Raw genomic sequence first — 24,296 nt, 5'->3', positions numbered from 1 at the left:
TTCATAGTTATTTACTGCATTTTTTATTATCTGCACTTAAAAGTACATTTTAGTTGAAATTAGTCTAATTCAAGTAGAAAAGTGTTTGTTTGCTGTTTAATTTAATTGTTTGGCTGCCCACTAAAGTGTGCTAGCCTGTACTACTGACTTATTGCCTTTTCTGCATTTAGCGCGGAGTTGCCAGTAGAGCACCATCGGGCAGCGCCGGTTAAACAAGGTTAAACTATTTCTGGCTCCATAAAGTCTGCTCTTCATTTTTTCCCTTAGAACTGCTCTACTTGTAATCTAAACAGTCTATTCTCTATCTGTAAAGCTCAGCACTTGTTCCTAATGCATTTTTTAGTCAGGTAAAGCACTTCTATATTATACAAAGTACTTCACTAGCTTAAAACCCCCTTGAGTACCCACTTCCCTATAGGTCCTTTCTGACTCAGTTACACAGCAAACTTTTTCATTTCTTCTAGCATGTCAAAGGGTCAGTTGCTAGCGTCCTCTCCTGCTCAGCTGGTGAATCTGGGAATATTGAGGCAATGTTACAATTGCCTCATGTACACAGACAACCCTCTCCTCCTCCCACAAAACACAAATACATGCAAGAGATGCAACTATATAGCCAAACTGGAGGCTGAGCTCTCTCAACTCAGGACTGGCAAAACCAGACAGGAGGAGAAGGTAACCACACACACCATAAACCCAGTCTCACATAGAACTATCACAACTACAAATCAAACCCATAAACACACAAAGACATACTCGGAGGCACTGATCAAAAATCTACCAAAACAGCAGAGGCCTCCAAAGCAGACACCCAAACAACTGCCACCTCATGACATAACACAAGCAACACATAGATCACAAAGTCAGTGTGCAAATCAGTCACAGCCCTTAAGGCCAAACACAATGCCAGGCACACTTGTCATAAGTGACTCCATAGTCAGACACACTGACGTCCCACTCACCAGACTGAACAAGGAGAGGGTCACAGTAAGCTGCCTGTCGGGCGCTAGAATCCACCACATAACACAAGCGCTCAGGTCACTCCACAGCAAGTACAAGTATGACTCAGTCATTGTCCATGCCGGTGTGAATGACCTGAGACGTACCTCCCTGGACTACATGAAAAGAGACATAAAGGAGCTCTCAGATTATGTAGCCCAGGCTGGTATGACCCTGACCCTGAGCAGTATCCTACCTTCACCAAGAATGATGCCACAATACAGAGACAAAATGATCAGTTTTAATAATTGGCTTAATTTCTGGTGTCATTCTAAGGGGATCCAATGTCTGTCTGCCTGGAATGACATGCTTGACAAGCCATGCTGCTTCGCAAGGGACGGCTTGCATCTGTCACCCCTGGGTTTCCGGATATTGGCAAAGGCTCTTGCCACCCCCATAGTGCCTTTTTTAGACAAGGCTCAAATTCTAAACCCACCGCCCTAGAAAACAATAATGGAAAAAACTAAGGGTAATGCTGCTCAATGCCAGAAGTCTAAATCTCAAGATGCACGCCCTCGAAGCCCTCCTCAGTATGGAGAACATCGATGTCTGTGCTGTGATCGAAACCTGGTTCAAGGCTCCTGAGAGCACCCCGGCACTATCAGGTTTTACCTCATATCATGCGTTCCGGCCCCAAAACCCGGACCCTACCACAAAAGGAGGAGGTTTATCCATATTCATCAAGGATACCCACACCTCCAGGCTGGTGGCAACTCACGAAGCATCAGAGACCATTCAGGTGCAATTAACCATAGGCAAAACTGCTGTACAGTTTGTAGCATGTTACAGGCCACCCTCTCAAACTCAGGAACCCCACACAGCCTTCCTGAAGACACTGGAGAGTATAAATGTCTCTCCAAACACCATCATATTGGGTGACTTCAGCTACCCAAACATAGACTGGGAACATTACTCAAGCCCCAATACCCTAGCCCAAAGGTTCCTGGAGTTCATAAACTCAAATGCTATGGAACAACTTGTCACCATTCCCACAAGAGGTGAAAATATACTAGACCTGATCATCACAAACATGGGGACAAAATGCTCCACACCGGAAGTATATCCCTCATTGGTGAGATCAGACCATAAACTAATCTCACTGGAGATCCACATCCCGCCCCCACCCCCAACAAAAAAGACCACAGTGAAGAACTTCTCAAAAGCCAACTTCACACTTCTTAAGACTGGTGTGGTATCCTTCAAGGCCCCTGAGCCATTGGAAACCACAACCCACGCTGCTGAATCCCTTACAAATGCTTTCTACGAGCACCTCCAGGATTGCATGGATCAAGCAATCCCAAATAAAATCAAGACCCTTTCCACCAAAGGCAAGCGCCCGATCTGGTGGACCCCAGCCATAAACAAACTTTACAACAAGAGGAGAAAGCTACTACAAGATAGAGCAAAATCCCTAAAAGGGAAGACATCTCTGATCAATACTAGTAAAAAACTACGATCACTCATAAAATCATCCAATGCCAACTTTGAGAGAAAAATCGCCAAGGACTCAAAAGACAATCATAAGGCCTTCTTTAGCTATGTTAGAAATCTGGGTGGAAACTCCCAGATATGCTCAGAATTAGTCCAAAATGATACAAAAATCACTGAACCCACAGACATTGCAAGCATACTGGCAGACAGGTTCAGTGAATATTTCTCACCTCCCTCCCCCCCAAAAGGAGAAATCTCTATCCCAGCAGAGTGTAGCCTCCCAATCATCTCAAATGCCCAGGTGAGAGCTGCTCTCTCTAAAGCTAAAAACACAGCATCAATGGGACCGGATGGTGTCCCCGGCTGTGTGCTACACGAACTCAATGAGGAACTAAACCCACACATAAGGCTGCTGTTTAATCTTAGCCTTACCACAGGATACGTACCCAAAGAGTGGCGTACGGCAACTGTGGTCCCACTCCACAAAGGCGGTGCTTCTACGGACCCTGGTAATTACCGCCCCATAAGCTTAACAAGCCTGGTCTGCAAAGCTATGGAGAGGATCATAATGGAACTCATAAATAAAGACATAGGGGACCTACAGACATATATTGGATCCTACCCAATTCGGCTTTGTCAAGGGCAGATCATGCCTCTTGAACTTGGTCGTCTTTTTTGAAACAGTCACCAAGGCCATTGATGAGGGTAAGGCAGTTCACACAGCCTACCTTGACCTTGCAAAAGCTTTCGACACAATACCCCACTCGGGTACCATAGAAAAGCTCACCAGCTTAAATGTAAACCCATATGTCACAAGATGGGTTGCAAACTGGCTCAAGGACAGAACCCACAGGGTTAGAGTTGCTGGTGCCATGTCAGACTCCAAGCCGGTCACAAGCGGTGTCCCACAGGGCTCAGTCCCGGGCCCCCTCTTGTTCGGCATCTACTTTTCAGAAGTGCAGGCAAACATAAGAGGATTGTGGCTGACAAAGTTTGCAGATGACTGCAAACTGGGCCATAGTTGAAAATCCATCAGACACAGATATCCTTCAGAGAGGTCTCATAGAAACGGATAACTGGTGCCAGAGCCATGGCCTTAAGCTAAACGCCAAAAATGTATAGTCATACCCTTTGGTAAAAACAAGGTAACCCCAAGTTACCACATAGGTGGCAATCCATTAAGCACAGAAGAGGTTATCAGGGACCTGGGGACCCAAGTTGACAGTAACCTTTCTTTTGACACTCACATTGCCAAAGTGGTTAGGAGGACCTTCTACATTGCCCACCTGATTATGAAGGGATTCACATCCAGATCAAGGGAGGTCATTGTTCCCCTGTACTCTTCACTTATCAGACCAATGATTGAGTACAATGCCCCATTCAGAATGTATCTTACCTGACACCTGCAGCAATTGGAAAGACCCCAAAAGTTCCTCACCAAAAGGATAAAGGGGCTCAAAAATATGCCATATGCTGCCCGACTGAAGAAACTCCAGCTCTATTCTGTCGCATACCGTCTGCTCAGAGGTGACCTGTGCCTGACATACAAGGCCATGTCCAACCCGGAATTAATGGACATGCTCCACCTCAAAAAATCCAAATCCACCAGAGCCACAAGAGCAAGAGACTTAAACCTCAACACGGATATAAATAGGACATGTGGAGGGACAGATTCATCACCCAGAGACTCCCTATGCTGTGGAACAGAATCCCGGTCCGCACCTCCCTGGCTCTGTTCAAGAGGAATCTTGACCAGTGAATGGGAGATGGTAGGTTTTCCCCGGGGATCATCTCTGTATCACTGCTGGACAGAGGCACGGCAAACTAATGGGTATAGTATTCTTCAACCTAAGGGGTGGTGAAAGCCACACAACTCTGGCTAGGCTTATAAATGCCCTAGGGCAGATAGCCTAGTATGAACCTATGAACCTATGAAAGACGGAAACCACTTTCTTTTTGCAGTGTTGTTTTTTCAAAGATCTGGTGTTATATTTGGACACAATTATGCTTTCCACACATCAAACTTTTAAGTCAGAAGGCAGTAATTTCATTCTTTAGTCTTTTTTTTTTTTTTTTTTTGTCCACTGAGTATTCTGAATATCTGAATGAATTGCTTGGATTAGCAATAGTTACTGGACAGTTTGGCAGTAGTTATTCCATTCTTATAGTTAACTGGCTGGATTATAATTGCAAGAAGTTTGACTTGTTGCCTTTGACTTTGTGTCCATGTTTAACTGGGTTGGTACAAAGTTCAGACTGCTAGCAAATACTTTTAGGTCAATATTTGCTAGTATTCTCATGGTGTCCAGTGGCAAGATGCCCGTGAAGAGTTGCAGCATTACTTTTGAAATCCATGGGATCTGATTCTGATCCACTGGACCTTCCTTTACCACTCTTTGTATTTTTGGAAGAAGTGAAATGGGGATTGACAATGACATAGTCTTGTCAGGGGAAATCCATTCTTTCTTCTCATCCATTAGCTCATCTGACTTTGGATGCCTTCGATTTCAGCTGGAGAGCTCCTGAACGTTGGATGGCTTGGATTTCAGCTGGAGAGCTCATTTCTAGGATATATTCTTTGTTTCATTTAAATAGGTGGTCTTCCCTACTTATCTCCTAAAATATACAAATCATTTGTAGATCTGTTTATTATTTCTTTGTAGCAACTTCTTTTGTCCCTAATGGCATCAAATTCTGACTACCCGAATGTGCTCAGTGTAGCTGTAGTGTGTTTTCAGTTAAGTATGTAGCATGTCACAATTCAGAGGTTCTGTATCATTGCTTGTCATTCTTATTAGAAAAAAGATTGACAGTATAGGGTGTCCTCAAAGGAACTTAAAATGCCCATCTAATACTATAAAACCAAGCACTTCAATCATCTTTTGGGGTAATTATGTCACAGAAATGTACTTCATACATGCATCCATATGTACACATTTTATAAACTTGTCACCTCACATTAAGATGCTGTCCGGTTCGATTCACAGCTAGAGTGTCTTCTGCGTGGAGACATGCGTGAATGGGCATACCTTCGTTGAAGGTTGTACATCAGGGCTGGTAACTCGGCACATAAAAATCAACTACCAATCATTAGCGAACTGGAGTTCCGCTGTGGTGACCCCTAACCGGGAAAAGCAGAAAGACACAAACAAACCAGTAACCATTTTGATACAGTGTGCATATCTTTGTTGGCACACAGTATCACAATAGTACAGTTTTTGTACATGTATACATTGGCAATTAATATGTCAATATAGATTACAGCCATATGTAAAAAAAAAAAAAAAAGTAGCATAATGCTTACAAGTTGTAGTTTACATGATGTCCTTCATGTTTCACTGTTGCAGTCATCACATTTGGGTTATCTGCCTGCATGTAGCCCTCAGTTGGCCTGAATACCAGACTCTTGTGATTTCTGCGTCGAATGCTGTCACTTCTTCCATGACGTCAGGTCGTCAGGGGTATAAAACATGCAGCCGATGCTATTACATCTGCTTTTCTGCTTTTCTTGCTGTGCAGTGTCCGAAGCAGAAGGAGTTTGCAAGTGCCAGTCGGCCGCATCCTGAAATTTTCATTTTTCGAGTTTTAGACCTGAAGTCTTCTAAAAGATAAGTACCCTGTTGGGGATCCTTTTTTCTTGCTCTAAATGACGTCAGAAAAAGTTAATAATTGTCTTGCCTGTGGAAAGCAAATACTTCAGAGATTTTTATTCTTACTGCATCACTTGTTTAGGCCCAGACCACGACGTTCCTCGCTGTCTGTTTTGTGCCTTGTTCAACGCCCGAACTATTCATCGTCAGGCTATTTGTGTCGCTAAATTCTTTCGCTCTCGTACTCCATATTCTGAAATGGCTTCGATAAGCCATCCGACTACCGATCTTCCGAAAAAACATAAGGATAAAGACAGAGACAGACCGCATAGGTCCAAAACTGCTGACGACTCTTCCGTTAAGCTAGTCGCCAGTCCGCCGGTACTCAGTGAGACGCTTTTGCAGCCCCGGATACCTGCTTCTACAGATTCGCAGGCCTCTACTGAGACCCATTCGGAGTCCGGTATGCCGTGAGATGCTTCTTCAACTATGGAAACTACGGATGTCTCTACCTTGGATGGGTCCAGAGCCGCTGTGCAGGTACCAGCTTCTGAGGTTGTATTCAGGCCTTCTGATTTTCATATTAAACAGACTACTTCATTTCAAACCAAAAATACCGAATTTCTCAGGTCCAGAGTTCGCACTACGCCTAGGAAACAGACGATCAAAATGCATTCTCAGGCCCACATGCCTCAGAAACAAATGCTTAGAATGGCTGAAGATCTTATTACTTTAATTAGGGGAAACCAGCCTTCCTCCTCAAAAAACACCAAGAGCTGATTTTCCTTCTGATTCTTCAGATCATGAGTCTGTTGACTCTGATTCTTCTGATTACCAGGACATTCCCTTATCTACCTATGAGGATTCTGATGCAGAGGATTCCATTCCCTCTGTTTCCCACCAGAAGATTTTTCTTTTGGTGAAACTCTGCATAACCTTAGAGAGCATTTTTGCTGGGAGTGCCTGGACTACCCACAGTCCAAAAAGAGACTCAGGGAATTTTTCAACTTGCCTCAGCACAGGCCTCTAGCTATCGATCCTGTTCTGGAAATTGTAGATGATGTATTCTTGGAATCCAGCCTTACCCCTGATACTTTGCCTCCAGCTCCCAGGAAACCTGACCGGTACTACAGTGTACCTGACTCCCACAAATTTCTCTTTAAGAATCCTACTGCTGATCCAGAGACTATTTCCCAGGGACCTAAAGGCATTAAGGCTACAACAGCCAAAAACCCTACCCCTTCGGACAGGGGCTGTAGGGCTTTAGACAGATGGGATAAGAAGGTATACACCTCTGCTACTCTTGCCATCAGGGCTTTAAATTGCCAGTTTCATATGTTAAAGTATCAGCAACATATTATGGAGCTAATTAAACAGAAAATTATGTTGATTCCTGATTGTGCAGAACATAAAGATTTACAAGAGTTAATGCATTCTGCTAACCAAGTTGGAAAACATACTTTGCAATGTGGTTTTGATGCCTTAGAAGCATCTTGCAGGGCTGCTGTCACTGGGTCTGTTCGTAGAAGGCATGCTTGACTTAAGGAACAAATCTTGCCAGACCATGTCAAAGCAAAATTACTAGATGCACCATTAAACCAAGAACGCCTGTTTGGCAATAAAGCAGAAGTCGTCCTCAAAAAGATGGGTGAAAAAGCTAAATCTATGCAAATTGTTAAAGATTTTCTACAGGTACAGCCACCTAGAGTCAGTAGGCATTGGCCTTCTAAAAACTGGTCCTTTCCAGTCCCTCCCAGACCTTCTCAGTCCAAACCCAGGGGCAGGAGACCACCAAGATTACAGTCTCAGGGTATGCACAGATCTAAGCAATGGAGTGCTCCCACCTCTAAAACGGGGAGTAGTAAGTCACCAGCCTATGGTAAAATCTTGCAATGACTTACCCCTAACTCTTCCAAGCCTTGCCCAAGTGCTTGCACCCTTAGGAGGAAAACTTGCCCTGCATGCAAAAAACTGGGAGTACATCACCCAGGACAGATGGGTCTTGAACATTGTATCTCATGGATACAGATTCTACTTCCACTCACTGCCAACCCCAAGTTGATGGCCAGACCTCCCCCCAAACCAATGGGCAGAGGCCCAAAAGCAAGTACTTTCTCTTCTCAGTATCAAGGCTATTCAACCTGTCCCAGTAGAGCAAAGGGGACAGGGTTTTTACTCCAGACTGTTTCTGTTACCCAGGAAAGAAAACTCTTGGCGCCCTATCCTGGATCTGTCTATTCTCAACACCTTCTGGTGGTTCCAAGATTCAAAATGCTTACTCTCCAACAGCTGCTTCCTATGCTAGCCAAGGACTCCTGGCTAGCCACCCTAGACTTAAAAGAAGCTTATCTGCACATCCACATAAGGGAATCTTGCAGGAAATATCTACGTTTCAGTGCAGGGTCTATGCACTATCAGTTCTCTGCACTTCCCTTTGGCTTATCTACTGCACCCGGATTATTCACAAAATGCCTAGCTCTGGCCATTGCATATTGCAGGCAGAGAAAAATTCAAATTTACCCATACTTGGACGATTGCCTGATTCAGGCAGACAGTCAGGAATTGCTCCTCCAGCACCTGACATTAGTAAAGGGACTTCTAACTTCTCTGGGGTACGCCATCAGTGAAAAGAAATCACATCTGGTACCCAGCCAACAGATTGTATTCCTGGGAGCAAGCCTGAACACAACTTCCCAGATGGCATTCCTCACTCCAGAAAAACAAATTTATTTGACAAAATACTTCAATCTACTGGCCACCAAAACCCAGCTATCTGCAAGGAAAATACTGCAAGCCCTAAGGTTCATGGCCTGTTGCATTCTACTAATTCCATATGCAAGACTGCATATGAGGAAACTTCAATGGTACTTAAAAAGTCTCTGGTGTCAACATTCTCAGGAACTGGAAACAATGATTCCTATCATTCCTTGCCTAAAGGCAGAGTTCCTTTGGTGGGCAGAGGCCTGCTACCACAACAAAGACTCCCTTTCACTCAAACCCCTGCCACCCAAACCCTAACAACAGACGCATCAGACTATGCATGGGGGGGGGCTCACATGGCAGGACAATGCATTCAAGGCAAATGGAGCCCAAAGCCAATGCACCTGCATATCAGTCAAAAAGAAATGTTAGCTGTACAGAATTGCTCTGACAGCCTTCAAATGCCTCATTCTTCCAGGGCAACTATTGATAAAGACAGACAACACCACAGTTATGTGGCACATAAACAAGCAGGGGGAAGCCCATTCCTACCCACTGTGCAGGTTAGCCATGGCTCTGTGGAACACAGCCTTGAGCATTCAAGTGCACCTGCAAGCTCAGTTTCTGCCAGGCAAACTAAATTCACTGGCAGACAACTTAAGCAGAAATCTAATGGACCCACACGAGTGGAAACTGGAACACAAATTATTCAAGCTTCTAATTCACAGATGGGGGGCGTCAGAGGTGGACCTCTTTGCTTCCCTTCAGAACTGTCAGTTGAGCAAATATTGCAACAGAACTCCCCACAGCCAAGCATGGAAAGTGGACGCCCTGTCTTTTACATGGAAAAATCTCTCAATCTATGGCTTTCCCCCTCTGCCCCTCCTCTCGAAGATTCTACTAAAGATCAAACAGGACAAGTCAAGGACAATCCTGATTGCACCAGACTGGCCATGCCAGCACTGGTACCCACTTTTGTGCACTCTTATAGTACTACCACCATGGCACCTGCCTCAGACCCCCTCCCTGCTGTTCCAGCAGGAGGGCCAGATTTTGCATCCTCGGCTACAAACCCTGAACCTAGCATCCTGGCTCATCCCCTGAAGTCAGCACCAGCACCCTCCAGTAAACAGGTGCTGGATGTCATTCCTGAGGCAAGGAGGCCTAGTACCAGAAAATCCTATTCAGAAAAGTGGAAAAGATACTGTTCTTGGAGCCAGTCTCAGGGAATGGACACAACCGTGGTCAGCTTACCTAATATACTAGATTACTTAACAGAAATGCTCCACAAAGGCCTATCCTTCTCTTCAGTTAAGATTCATGCCTCTGCCATCTCAGCTTATTATAATACTGAGCCACCCCTCTTCTCTCATCCTCTGGTCAAACAGTTCCTGAGAGGAACCAAAAATTTAATACCCCCAGGAGAGCTCCCACTCCAGCCTGGGACCTTAAGTTTGTATTGGAAAAACTCACGCTTCCCCCTTTGCACCTCCTGCTTCAGCAGAGTTAAATTCCTCTCCTGGAAAACAGCTTTACTTTTAGCCATCACTTCAGCAAGAAGAGTGTCTGAATTGCAGGCCCTTAAGCCATGGAACCCTTCATTATTGTCCATGCGGACAGGGTTTCCCTCATGATTAACCCATCATTTATGCTCAAGATGGTATCTAGTGTGGCGTTAAACCAATCCATTCATTTGCCAACTTTTTTCCCTAATCATCAGATTAAAGGGGAAAGGATCCTGCACTCCCTGGACATGCACAGGCAGCTTAGGTTCTATCTGGACAGGACTAAACCTTCCAGAAAATCTGACCAGCTGCTAGTAAGCTTTGCTACAGTGGCAGAGGACAAGGCCATTTCAAAACAATTTCTAAATGGATAGCACACTGCATCCATTTCTGCTACAAACACCATTGGAAACTTACCCCACAGGGGATCAGAACACATTCCACTAGGGTTACATCAACCTCTACAGCATTTCTCAGGGGAGTCCCTACCAGGGACATCCTGGAAGCTGCAACCTGGAGCTCTGTACACACCTTCACCAAGCATTGCCACTTGCCTATCTTTTTTAAATCCTGAGCTGGATTTGCCACAGCAGTCTTACAGGGCGTGCTTGCCAGCCCTTATGCTTCTTGACTGCCTCCACCCATCCTCAGCTTTGTGAATCAACCCAAATGTGATGACTGCAACAGTGAAACACGAAGAACATAGTACAGTTGTGTACACTTACCATAAATGTAGATGCTAGAGTGTATTCACTGTTGCAGTCCTGTTACCCTCCCTCCAGCCCCCCCGACTTCTCTATACTTCTACCTATTCTTTTTTGTTTGGCCATATCTTATAACATTGGTATTTACTTTCTACTGGGGGTGTTCCACACCATGTAATTGCTTCCTATTGTGGGGGCTCCTGACATCTGGGGCAAGAAAAACTGATGTAATGGCGTCGGCTGCATATTTTATACCCCTGATGACCTGACGTCATGGAAGAAGTGACAGCATCTGACGCAGAAATCCCAAGACTCCCATATTTAGGCTGACTGAGGGCTACCTACAGGCAGGTAACCCAAATGTGATGACTGCAACAGTGAATACACTCAAACGTCTACATTTATGGTAAGTGTACACAACTGTACTTTTAGTGGACTGCTGTGCTAATGTATTCCAACATTGTGAAGCAGTTTGTAAAAACGTTGCATCCCCTTTACCCATGTTTCTCTGAAGTCTGCTCCGAATTACCATCTGTTTTGCAGGAGGCTTAACTCAGGATTGGGCAGTGTGTTTTTAAAGTGATTCAGAACTGGACAGAAGCCATTGGGAGGTATTAATTTTTGCGTTTAGCAAAAGCTTTGATGTCTCAATTTTGGAAACATATCTCACCTTTATAAATGCTAGGTAGTATTCTTTTCAAAAGAGTAGTAGAGATGAGTACATTTAGTTTCCATTTTGTACTGTTTGTAGTAATATTCCCTAATGAAGAGAAGGATGTTCCATATTTGAAGCTGTGGATGAGATTTTTTATGGCATGATGTGGCTTTGGAGTCATGTATGTTTGGTTTACAGGATATAAGTTGCGTCACCAGTGTGTAAGTGTGTGTGTGTGTGTGTGTGTGTGTGTGTGTGTGTGTGTGTGTGTGTGTGTGTGTGTGTGTGTGTGCACGTATGTGTGTTAAACAGGCGATGGTGACTGCTGAATTTAAAAACACTGGTGCGTTTCTTCATTGATTGCATCCTGTGGTCACTTCCGTTTTCCAGACAGTAATAGATAACTGGGAGACCCCTCATACCTTCCTTTGCACAAAACCAGATGTCAGAAAGTCTTTAGTTTCATGTTGCACCTAACAGTGCTACTTTCCCTTATCGTGGCACCCTACTTTGCCTCATCCCACCAATGTTTGTTGTTTGCAATAACACTGAGTTCATTTAGCGTCTTCCATGCATTGCAACAAGTAACATGACATCCGAGTTGGTAATATGAATGTATGCAGAATGCAAAACAGGTTGCATGAGCTTGAAACCTTCACTGTTAACTTTAGGTCTTGGTATTGTAGCTATCTTTGAGTCCTGACTTTGATATCTGAGACCAGTACCTGTCATCCATTCTTACAAGTAGCAGCTTGTTTGCTGCAGTTATTATGACACAGGATCAGGAAGTGGAATTCTGCTAATTTCTGGGAGCATACTAGTCTTGCAAGCTTCAAGTCTGAATAGCTGCTTATGTCAAATTTGATAAATTGTGATTCATTTGTAAGGACTCACAGCAGTGAGGAATTTCCTCTTGGCTACAACATGTAGCAGCCCTGGAGTTTATTATAATCAGAGTACCCTATACATGGTGTGTTTTGGGGGCATCAACATTATATCTGACTACTAGTAAACTTTTTTTTTTTTTTTTTTTTTAATCAAAACTTCATGTATAGTAACCTTGCAAACAGATGAACATCTGTAATTTCCCACCTTGTTCACTGCTCTTTGTAAAATGTTTGATCTGTAATCTCTGGTTTGAGAGTGACTATAATTTGCTTTTGCCCCATCATTTTTGATCTTGTCTGTTAACAACTTGCACTCATTTGCACCCCCCCCCCAAAAAAAAAAAAAAAAAAAAAAACAATACAGTTTTCTAATACTAGGTGCTCTCATCCTTATTTGGACTACCAAGCTGCAGTTTAATGTCAAGAACAGTATGTTTAAGTTTAGCCTGACCAGGATAGTTAGAGGCATTAGCAAACCCAACACCAACACATAAATTGATTTTGCTTCTGACTGGGTCTTAAATAACTGTCCATACAGATACAGTAACCTCTTGTTTCTTGGTAACACACTACTTTCTTGAAGACATTACTACATTACCAACAAAATGCCTTAAACCTAGAACCACTCTAACTGTTCATTTACAATCACCTATTACCCCTTCTTTTTCATTTTGTACTACTGATTGGGATGCTGACCTTCAACCAGAACTGTTTCAAGAACTACACTGTAGTATTTTCTAAGTAACATTCTGTTCATAAAAAAGCGCTTAGACTCTCTCTAAATACATATGAAATTCAGCTAACCAAGAGTGTGGATATGTAACAAGCACATGCACGTAGTGAGAGAAAGGGAGGGAAGGGCATGCAATGCAGCAGTATTTCCTTCCTGGTAGAATAAAATGAATACCCATCTCTGTCTAGGTCACTTGCTGTTACCTCTCCCCTTACTACAGCACATGCCCATTTTGGTTTGCCCCTCACTCGTTCTCTGCTTCTGTTTCTCCATTAGTTGATGCAGCATCCCATGTGCAGTCATAAATCTGTGGAAGACGTGGAGCTATCATCTTTTGTCCTAATCTCCCAAAGCACATCATACTTTTATCTTACTGCCCCTGCTGTATACCTTAATCCTTTCTGTGTCTTTTATTGACCTGTGGATATCCATCCATCCACACCCCTTTTTCCATTTTTGCACATGGGGTTAGGGTGTCACTTCAACAGTGACAGTCATCTAGAGCCAAGGTTTACACCACAGGGTGGCTAACCCTGCCACAGTAGTTTTACCACACCACAGACTTGCACGCCACTCACACCTATGGCCAGTTTAGAGTGTCCAGTCCACCTACTGCATGTCTTTGGGATGTGGGAGGAAACCAGAGCACCTGGAAAAAAACCCATGTGTGCACGGGGAGGACATGCAGACTCCACACAGAAGACAACCCAGCCAAGAATAGAACTGGGAGACCTGTTGCTATGAGGCAACAACACTATCCACTGTGCCACCCCACTTGTGGATATGTATATTACCATTATTCCTACTCTCAAATATGTTGCAAACTTTAGAACCATTTATGCACTTTCAGCCAGTGTAGGTATCGTTGGATGCTGCTGCTTTGACCTAATTAAAGATTATGTTTTCAGGTGTGGACACAAATGTGATCATAGGAACTCTCAAATTCTTTTTGGAGAATAAAACCATCAGTCAGTAGGACAGCTGCCTCCGTAGCCACATTAATAAGGTACTATCGGCTCATTACCACAACATTTGGTAATGAGCCCCCAGTGGCTCACCATCTTCAATGACTCATGCTCATATGTTAACCCAAGATTACCTTTATCATTGTATGCCAGCAACATTGCCCTTCTTTGTAACTCCCTGTCAACTAAGCAAGGATGTAGTCATTATAAGTGGCGCTAGACAAAGTGCTTCACCCTAACTTCTGAGAAACTAAAGTCATGCTATTTGGCATATAGACCAAGCAAAAAAAAATCCAACAAAAATGCAAAATCTCCTCACCTGTTATCCAAAATAAGGGCTGGTTTCAGTATCTGGGGTATGTTTGAAACTGTTAATAGACCCTATCATAATTTTCTTGTATCGCACAGAAAAAAAAAGTACAGGCCAGGCAGATCTCCCCCTCTTTATTTTATAATGCTTATGTCGTCATAACTCTCCTTTCCTGTGAGATCAGGGCAGACTTCAGGAAAGGAGTACTTATTCCATTGAGTATGCTCTCTTCCTCCCTCCCTATCATTATCCGCACACTTGGGCACTGTGTGAAGTGCGCAGGTTGTACTCAGACTCTGTGATTCAGTCATTTGCATGAATGTTGCATACCCTAGGTAGTCCACATAGTCTTGGCTGCTAAACATTGTCTTTTGATTTGTTTTACTATAAGTATATGTAGTATATAACTTAGATGATGTACTTGGCATGGCATTTACTGAATCCACATAGTTAATATTGTCAGACTGTAGCAGTTAATGTAGTTTCCTGACTATAACTCTCATTGCTAATTACTAATTCTTTGATAATTATAATGTCTGCTACTGGTTTCTCACATGTATGCTTGTTATCTTTTTTGTTTACTGCACTTCTTGTACTTTATTTTGGCTGCATAGTGTTTTGATTCTTCTGTATTTGTATTGTGTTCGTATTATGTTTGTAACACCCAGGGCGTGGCTGAAAAGGGTTTAGATAATAGACCAGACAACACACCATTTTATCAAAGTAAATAAAAATAACTTTTCAAGGTTCACTCACTTTCATTGTAAGCTTTTGGAAGACTGTATGAATGGGTGTCTTGAACTGTGTTTAGTGAAATCTTACTCTTAACTTTGTTGATACGGCCATTGATTTGTTTCACATGTCACATCAACCCTGAGTTTGTTACATCTCTAACTTATTCATCTCTTTTTATTTGCAGCACAAATTCTCTGCGGTTATGCATTTCGCTGGGCTGAAAGCTGTAGGAGAGTCTGTTCAGATGCCCCTCCAATATTATAAGGTTAACTTAACTGGGACAATCAGGCTATTAGAGGTACGGTATTTTTAAATAGAATTACATACTTATTTAATACATTGCTTAGAGTTTCCATTATAACACATAGTACCAGGAAGTAGTGTTATGCAGTAAAACATTACATGCCTTTTATATCCAAGAGTGATATTTGCTGAAGAGCAGAGCTATTTACTATCACCACACAACAGTACCCTAGATCAATTTACATAATATTGCTACTTCATGTACATCTTAAAACAACTTTGGTTTTATGCCATACCTAGTGGCACACCTTCCTTACTTTATTATGTTAACTTGTGTTTGCATGTTATCCATGTCTGCCTGGCAGAGTCGTTTTCATTGGCAACTCATGCAGAAAAGTGCCATATGTTAATATTACAACAGCATTTGATCTCATTTGACTTGAGAACTTTGTAGAATTGTGCTCTATTTAGTTACAAGCATGTAAAGGTAAGTACTCAGAAAAATCAGCAGTTTATCGCCTCTATGACAAACACATTCCTTAGTATTTTAGCTTGTTAGAGGATAGATAGAAATACATTATTTTCTTCACAGAGTCAGCTAGCATATAATGCACAGTAATATGTGCAGAAGTGGTGCATGAAAGGCTGCAGGTTCCTTTTGGAAAGGCTGTAGAAGTATTAAAAGTTTGATATTAGTAGGTATTGGGAGCAAATAACTAGAGGGAAAAGTAATAGAATGGAAGAGGCCAAGAAGACATTTGAACTACAGGCTCAAGACTGCCTTCCCTATCAGGGATTGATATCAGAGTACAGGCAAAAAGAAAGGGATAGGGGAATCCTAAGTGAAAGACCTGCTTTGGTTTTTTAGTCAAATCTAGAACAGATTCTGCTTTAATAAAGGCATAATTAGTAGGGCATATACAATTTTGTATTATAACTCTAGGAATCAACCAGAGGAGAAGACTGTGGGAGGACATATATTTGACTTCCAGTTTTGCAACAAAGTCTAGAAGATTTAGGATTGTTGCTTGAAAGCATTTACACAGGTATTTTTATAGCCCCAAACAGATACCAAATATTTTTTTTCTCAGGTGGATGGCAAATGTTGGAGATGTGATGTGGAAGAAAGAGGCAAATAGGAACATGTTTTGGGAGTGTAATGAGTTGGCAAACTTTAAACATTCCCTACAGAGTACTCCATCAGAAATATTGGGTAAGCAAATGGGTGTAACTAAGGAATTTTGTTTTAGCTGGGGTATGGGATCTGAATTTGCCTATACATAGTAAGGCCTTGTTAAGTATATTTCTGGTAGCTGCAAAAAAGCTATTACTAGAAAATGGAAATCAAAGTCTAAACCAACTATATTTGAAGTATTGAATATTGTAACAGAGGTAAAAGAAATGGAAGTGGGACCTTTTGAAAAGGGTAGAAGCAGATTACATAGAAAAAAATGGAAATTGTGGGAACTGTACATGTAGAATAATGTTTGGAGAAATGAGGATTAAAAAAGGCAAGAACTGAGCAGTTTGTATAATGTTGGATTGATGATAATTGTATGAAAGAATATATGTGTTATATATAACGTTTGTTTTTTGGAATATGTTGCTATGTTTTCTTTTATATAAATACATGTTTGCCCATGTCTTAAGTGATAATTCAATAAAGATGTTAAAATAAGAAGTTTGACATTAGTGGTGACTTGGCCATCAGCTTTCATTTAATGACATAAAGATATGACCCCGCAGTGAGCAGTAGTACCTTACCTTTCTTACTGCAACTTTGACCTTGATCAAAGAGTAAGTGAAGATTTTTTTAAAAACATTGTGTACATTCCTGTTGCTGTATAAGGTACAGTGAACACAGTTTTGTGCGCGCGTGTGTGTGTGTGTGTGTGTGTGTGTGTGTGTGTGTGTGTGTTTCTGTGTATGTGTGTAGTGGTGTCGCTGCAGCTAAGTACAGTCTGAAGGGAACTTTGCAGTATAAACAGACAGACAGCTATGGGAGAGTACATTGTATAGAATGTGTGAAATCCCAATGTGTGTCTGTTTTTCTGCATTTGTACTGTTTAATATGAATAATCATTCTAAAGTACTGTTACATCTCAGCTTAGTTTCATTGCATAAAAGGGCACATTAATGCACTTAATAAGCTGAAACTTGGAAAAAATGCATAAAAGTACAGGATGCACAGCTTTCAGTTACAAAGTGAGTATATCTGACTCCAGGAAAAGGCTACATAATCTTATTCAGATAACATTAATTCATAGTGGTAGGTTGATAAAATATCTGTCATGTTATAAGTGTAATGATGTGGATGAAGCTGGAAATTGATGGTGTAATGATGAATGTTATTAGTGCATATGCTCCACAAGTTGGGTGTGCGATGGATGAGAAAGAAAATTTTTGGAGTGAGTTGGATGAAGTGGTGATGACTGTACCCAAGGGTGAGAAACTGGTGATTGGAGCAGATTTCAATGGGCATGTTGGTGAAGGGAACAGAGGGGATGAGGAAGTGATGGGTAGGCATGGTGTTAAGCAAAGGAATGCAGAAGGTCAGATGGTAGTGGATTTTGCGAAAAGGATGGGCATGGTTGTGATGAATACGTATTTTAACAAGAGGGAGGAGCATAGGGTGACATACAAGAGTGGAGGAAGATGCACACAGGTGGATTATATCTTATGTAGAAGGGCCAGTCTGAAGGAGATTGGAGACTGTAAAGTGGTGGCAGGGGAAAGTGTAGTTAGGCAGCATAGGATGGTGGTTTGTAGGATGACATTGGTGATCAAGAAGAGGAGGATGAGTGTGAGGGCAGCACCAAGGATCAAATTGTGGAAATTGAAAAAGGGTAATTGTGAGGTGATGTTCAGGGAAGAGTTAAGACAGGCACTGGGTGGCAGTGAAGAGTTACCAAATAGCTGGGCAACTACAGCAGAGCTAGTAAGAGAGATGGCTAGAAAGGTGCTTGGTGTGACATCTGGAAAGAGGAAGGAGGACAAGGAGACCTGGTGGTGGAATGAAGACGTACAGGAGAGTATACAGAGAAAGAGGTTGGCAAAGAAGTGGGATTGTCAGAGAGATGAAGAAAGTAGACAAGAGTATAAGGAGATGAGATGCATGGCAAAGAGAGAGGTGGCGAAGGCTAAGGATAAGGCGTATGAAGAGTTGTGTAAAAGGTTGGACACTAAGGAGGGAGAAAAGGACCTGTACCGATTGGCTAGACAGAGGGACCGAGCTAGTAAAGATTTGCAGCAGGTAAGGGTGATAAAGGATAATGAGGGAAACGTACTCACAAGCGAGGAGAGTGTGTTGAGCAGATGGAAAGAGTACTTTGAGGGGTTGATGAATGAAGAGAATGAGAGGGAGAGAAGGTTGGATGATGTGTGGAGGTTGGATGATGTGTGGATAGTGAATCATGAAGTGCAGTGGATTAGCAAGGAGGAAGTAAGGATAGCTATGAAGAGGATGAAGAACGGTAAGGCTGTTGGTCCAGATGACATACCTGTGGAAGCATGGAGGTGTTTAGGTGAAATGGCAGTGGAGTTTTTAACTAGATTGTTGAATGAAATCTTGGAAAGTGAGAGGATGCCTGAGGAATGGAGAAAAAGTGTTTTGGTACCGATTTTTAAGAATAAGGGTAATGTGCAGAGCTGTAGTAACTACAGAGGGATTAAATTGATCAGTCACAGCATGAAGTTATGGGAAAGAGTAGTGGACGCTATGCTAAGAAGGGAGGTGATAATTAGTGATCAGCAGTATGGTTTCATGCCAGGAAAGAGCACTACAGATGCGATGTTTGCTCTGAGAGTGTTGATGGAGAAGTACAGAGAAGGTCAGAAGGAGTTGCATTGTGTTTTTGTGGATTTAGAGAAAGCATATGACAGGATGCCTAGAGAGTAGTTGTGGTATTGTATGAGGAAGTCGGGAGTGTCAGAGAAGTATGTAAGAGTGGTGCAGGATATGTACGAGGGTAGTGTGACAGCGGTGAGGTCTGCGGTGGGAGTGACGGATGCGTTTAAGGAGGAGATGGGATTACATCAAGGATCAGCTCTGAGCCCTTTCTTATTTGCAGTGGTGATAGACAGGTTGACAGACGAGATCAGACAGGAGTCCCCGTGGACTATGATGTTTGCAGATGACATTGTGATCTGTAGTGAGAGTAGGGAACAGGTGGAGGGAGACCCTGGAGAGGTGGAGATATGCTCTAGAGAGAAGAGGAATGAAGGTCAGCAGGACTAAGACAGAATATATGTGTGTGAATGAGAGGGAGGATAGAGGAATGGTGAGTATGCAGGGAGTAGAGGTGGTGAAGGTGGATGAGTTTAAATACTTGGGATCAACAGTTCAGAGTAATGGTGAGTGTGGAAGAGAGGTGAAGAAGAGAGTACAGGCAGGATGGAGTGGGTGGAAAAGAGTGTCAGGAGTGATTTGTGACAGACGAGTACCAGTAAGAGTGAAAGGGGAGGTCTGCAAGAGGGTAGTGAGACCAGCTGTGTTATATTGGGTTGGAGACAGTGGCACTGACAAAAAGGCAAGAGTCAGAGCTTGACATGGCAGAGTTGAAGATGTTAAGATTTGCACTGGGTGTGACAAGGATGGACAGGATTAGGAATAAGTTTATTAGAGGGTCAGCCCAGGTTGGAAGGTTTGGAGACAAAGCCAGAGAGAGAGAAGATTACGTTGGTTTGGACATGTGCTGAGGGGGGATGCAGAGTATATTGGGAAAAAGATGCTAAGGATGAAGCTGCCAGGTAACAGGAAATGAGGAAGGCCTAAGATAAGGTTTATGGATGTGGTGAGAGAGGACATGCAGGTGGTTGGTGTGACAGAGCAAGATGCAGAGGACAGGAAGAAATGGAAAGAGTTGATCTGCTGTGGCGACCCTTAACGGGAGCAGCCAAAAGAAGAAGAATGTGGAAGATAATAAAAGAATAAGTAAAACTTGTACATAATTAATGATGGAAGTACTAGCTAAAAGGGCTAGTGTTAAATAACTAAGAGTCACCCTTGTCAATGTCTCATTCACACTTTCTAGTGTCTCAACAGGAATGACCACTTAAGTGTGAAACTTAGATGGGTCATGAGTTAATTTCAGGAAGAAGGTAGGTCCTTTATGATTTTAAGAGTGAAAAGAGTTTTGTATTGCTATGGCAGGCTTAGAAAACGTTTTGTTTCACTGGTGGTGAGGTTTGAGTAGGGTACGTCAAGTTCTTTGTGTGTGAACTTAATGAGTACTGAACTGTACGTGTGTCATAATTGTTTACCAGTGGTGAGTTGTACATGAGATGAAGTTTTAAAAACTGGGGAGAATGGTAACAACAACAGAACTGTTAAGGGATCTGGAATGGCTTTATCAGATGAACTGAAAATAAGCAAGCACTGTGAATGAGAAAACATTATGTGGACTGTGGACATGTTGGTATGCAACGAATGAGTGAGAGAAAGGCATAACTAGTAGGAAAAATATTAATGTTTTGTGTGGACAGTTGGTGAACCCTTCCTTCTGGAGTACTTTGTGGGTGTTTTTATTTCTTTGGTATGTTAGTCATTTGAGGTGCTGTAAATGCAGAGGCACTTACGTCTTCTGGCATAAGTTTACATTAAAAGCATTATTACCTTCTGTCATATTTTCTTCTTACACTTTTAAAATTGTTACACACTTGACTGTGTTTTCTATTTGAGAGTAGTTTTATCAGTTGCTTTAGTCTAATTTTCAGGATGTATATGTAATGGAATAAAGTTAAAGATCATGTTTAAAGTAACAAAATTAATTTTTACGTAAAAAGTGTTCACATGTAAAAAGTGTTTAATCACTTTTTTCAGAAAATTAACATTTAGTAAAGCTTCTAAACACAGAAGTGTAAACTACTTACAGCATTAATACTAATTTGCAGCAGGATGAGTGTATGGCACTTTGGACGGTTTGTTCTCAGATCTGGTCATTGTGAACATTCTTCGGCCTTCCCATTTAACAGAACCATGTGCTAGGGCTGTGATGGCAAGCCTATGACACGTGTATCAAAGGTGATCTGCCATAACATTTTCAGTGACACTCTGTCTTCCCAGAAAAGTTAAAGGAGACTTGTACATTTTTTTTTTTTAATCCGGATTGTCCAGAAATAAAGGGGTTTGTGTGGATGTTTGGAGTTTACGGTGTAAACCCAGAAACCCATTAAACATTGTCTCCACCTTTCTTCAAGCTAACTGAGCTTGCAGATTAACCAATCAGCACAAGATTCAGCAGAGCACGAGAGAAGGAAGCTGAAGTCTGTCCAGTCCACCCACACTTCAGACTTCAGGATAATATTGGCAGCATCACTTCTTCACAATGTCAGGAAGGAAAAAGGTAAGTTGTGAAAAGCAACATTAAAACAACTTAAAAAGAAATAAATGACAACAACAAACATGCTTAAATGAGCACAAAAACAGGCAGTTCGCTGCACAGGCCATCTTTTTAGTAAGGCTGCACCATACTTCTCAACTGTACAGATTTTTGCAGAATATCCAGATTTTTGCCTAATATTTTTGGGCTATTCCTCATGAAATTTGTGATTTTCTGTCAAATCACTGGGATAATCTGAGAACTTAACTCCCTAAATAATGACATACATTTGAGTTTCAGACTTCAGATCCTTCAGAAAATGCATGCTAATGCACAAACCCTGTTACTGTAGCAACTTTATAAGTTTACAAGAGCAACATTTAAAATCTGTCCCTCTTTTTGGGCCTTTGTCCCACCATTTTGTCCGGCTTTGTCCAGATTTCTTGCACTAAGTAAGAGGTTGAGAGGTATGCACTTCACACTTTATTTTCAGCACATACACAACTAAACAAGTAATATATATTTAAGATTAGCGCTTTCGTCCTAAAATTTTAGAACTTCATTAGATCAACCAAAATAACAAATAACGTGCTGGGGTAGGTATGGAATGTGCACAAGCATAGCAGGAGGGGGACAGTGTAGGTATGTAATGGACAGAAGTATAACAGGAAGATGAGGGATGGGTTTGAAATAGCAGTATAACAGTAACCATTATTGTTCTCCCTTGCATCTCGTTTGTTTCTCTGAACCCCTGCAGTGTTATTGAGGACAGCTTGGGACACTGATTTGTTTCACTCATACCTGTCTTCTGTGCAAAATATGAGTTTGATGATTTGGGGCACTTTATGATTAAAGATGAAAGTGCATGTTTGTACATCTCCTATTTGGTTCTAGATTAGAAATTGTTTGGAATATATAATTAGTGATTCCTCTGAAATATAATCGGAGCATTAGTGGAACATTGTCAGAGTCTCTGTGGGCAGGTGAGTGTGTGTTTTTCTTAGTTTTCTCTTGTAGAATTGGCACTTGATGGAAATAAAGCAAAACAAAGCATTGATAAATCAGTGGGGTTTTTTTTCTCTTGACGGAAATGCAAGAGAAGGATGGGCATGCCCATATTGAGGGAAGGCAGTGTGCTAAGACAGCAGATTTCTTGTGCCCTTTTGAGGTAAGGCAGTGTGCTGAGACAGCAGATGTCTCATGCCCTGCTGAGGGAAGGCAGTGTGCTGAGACAGCAGATGCCTTGTGCCCTGCTGAGGGAAAGCTGTGTGCTGAGTCAGCAAATGTCTCGTGCCCTGCTGAGGGAAGGCAGTGTGCTGAGACGGCAGATGCCTCGTGCCCTGCTGAGCGAAGGCAGTGTGCTGAGACAGCAGATGCCTCGTGACCTAGCTGAGGGAAGGCAGTGTGCTGAGACAGCAGATGCCTTGTGCCCTGCTGAGGGCAGACACTAGGAGAGTTACCGCTGCATTTGTTGGCTAATAATTATTTTGATATATCCTTGGGATTGGGATGTGTTATTATTGTGTCTACACTTTGTGCATCTTTTAGATATTATTCCTTAATTTTCTGACATAACTGAAGAAAGCGTTGTAGTTTAATTTGGTATCTGAGCTGATCTTAAGTTCATACGCTGCTTTACATTTTATAACACTATTCTTAAGTTCTTTGCTGGCATATTTCTGTGTGGTCTTGAGGTAGTGGAGATGGAGATTTCTTACACTTTTCACTACTTTCCTTTGTTACACAGTTTATTAATACCCTACTTCTACCAGAAAGTTTTATTCCTGAATTTACTGTAATATTTAGGATGGACTGGTATAAACTTTTATATGCAGCTATTTAGGTGCTTGTAAAAATTGGAGGTAAATATTCAGCCCTCTCATTTGGATCCATTTGCAGGGCTTGTTGGGAATTGTTCCACTTTTGATGTAGTTGACTTTGTAAGATGAAAGCTGCTGTCTCGCACGGTGAAGACAAACCAACAGATATAAAAATCTAGAAGAGATTACATTGCAATGGCATCTTAAAATATCATGTATCAGTTTTTACTGTGATTTTTTTTTCTGCCCAAACAGCACTTGGAGATTATCATTCCAGGATCATAATTCATGGTGTTAAGCAGGGATAATGCCACTTAATGCCATCCTGTTGATTAGATGGCAGTAACCTTTGTGTGTGTTTGACTTATTATGCATTGAAATGCCTGCTGTTCTTGACCTGTTTATTGAATGTAAATGTGATACAGTATGCATAAGAGTCATAGTGTTTGTAATAAAATTCCTATGAAGATGTCATGAATGAGGAAACGTCAGGAGAAATGGATTCTGAATTTGTGAGAACTTTTAGAAAATTATGGAAGTTGTCAATTTAAATTTCTTTAATGTTCTAATTTAGACCTGTTATGGAGGAACCTCAAATTAAAAAATCCCGAGTGGTAGAGGAAGTGGTCGAAACTTTCAAGATGCATGGACTGAGAAGTATGGCGTTCTTGACAGAAATGGCAAATCATTGTGCCTATTGTG

The 24,296-nt window shown here is 42.0% G+C and overlaps 1 protein-coding gene across 2 annotated transcripts in view; it reads left to right on the top strand.

Moving 5' to 3' along the window:
• Positions 1-24,296, top strand: part of GALE (UDP-galactose-4-epimerase) — a 553,592-nt gene that overhangs the window by 291,933 nt on the left and 237,363 nt on the right. For both annotated transcript variants that reach the window (XM_044060070.1, XM_044060072.1), the window contains one exon: positions 15,396-15,509. In XM_044060070.1, coding sequence (XP_043916005.1) covers positions 15,396-15,509 — 114 coding nt within the window. The remainder of the gene's footprint in view (positions 1-15,395; positions 15,510-24,296) is intronic.

Source organism: Protopterus annectens, chromosome 1.part2, assembly GCF_019279795.1.
Source record: "Protopterus annectens isolate FY-2018-M chromosome 1.part2, PAN1.0, whole genome shotgun sequence".
NCBI classification, from domain to species: Eukaryota; Metazoa; Chordata; order Ceratodontiformes; family Protopteridae; genus Protopterus; species Protopterus annectens.
This window is presented reverse-complemented; position numbering and strand designations above follow the sequence as displayed.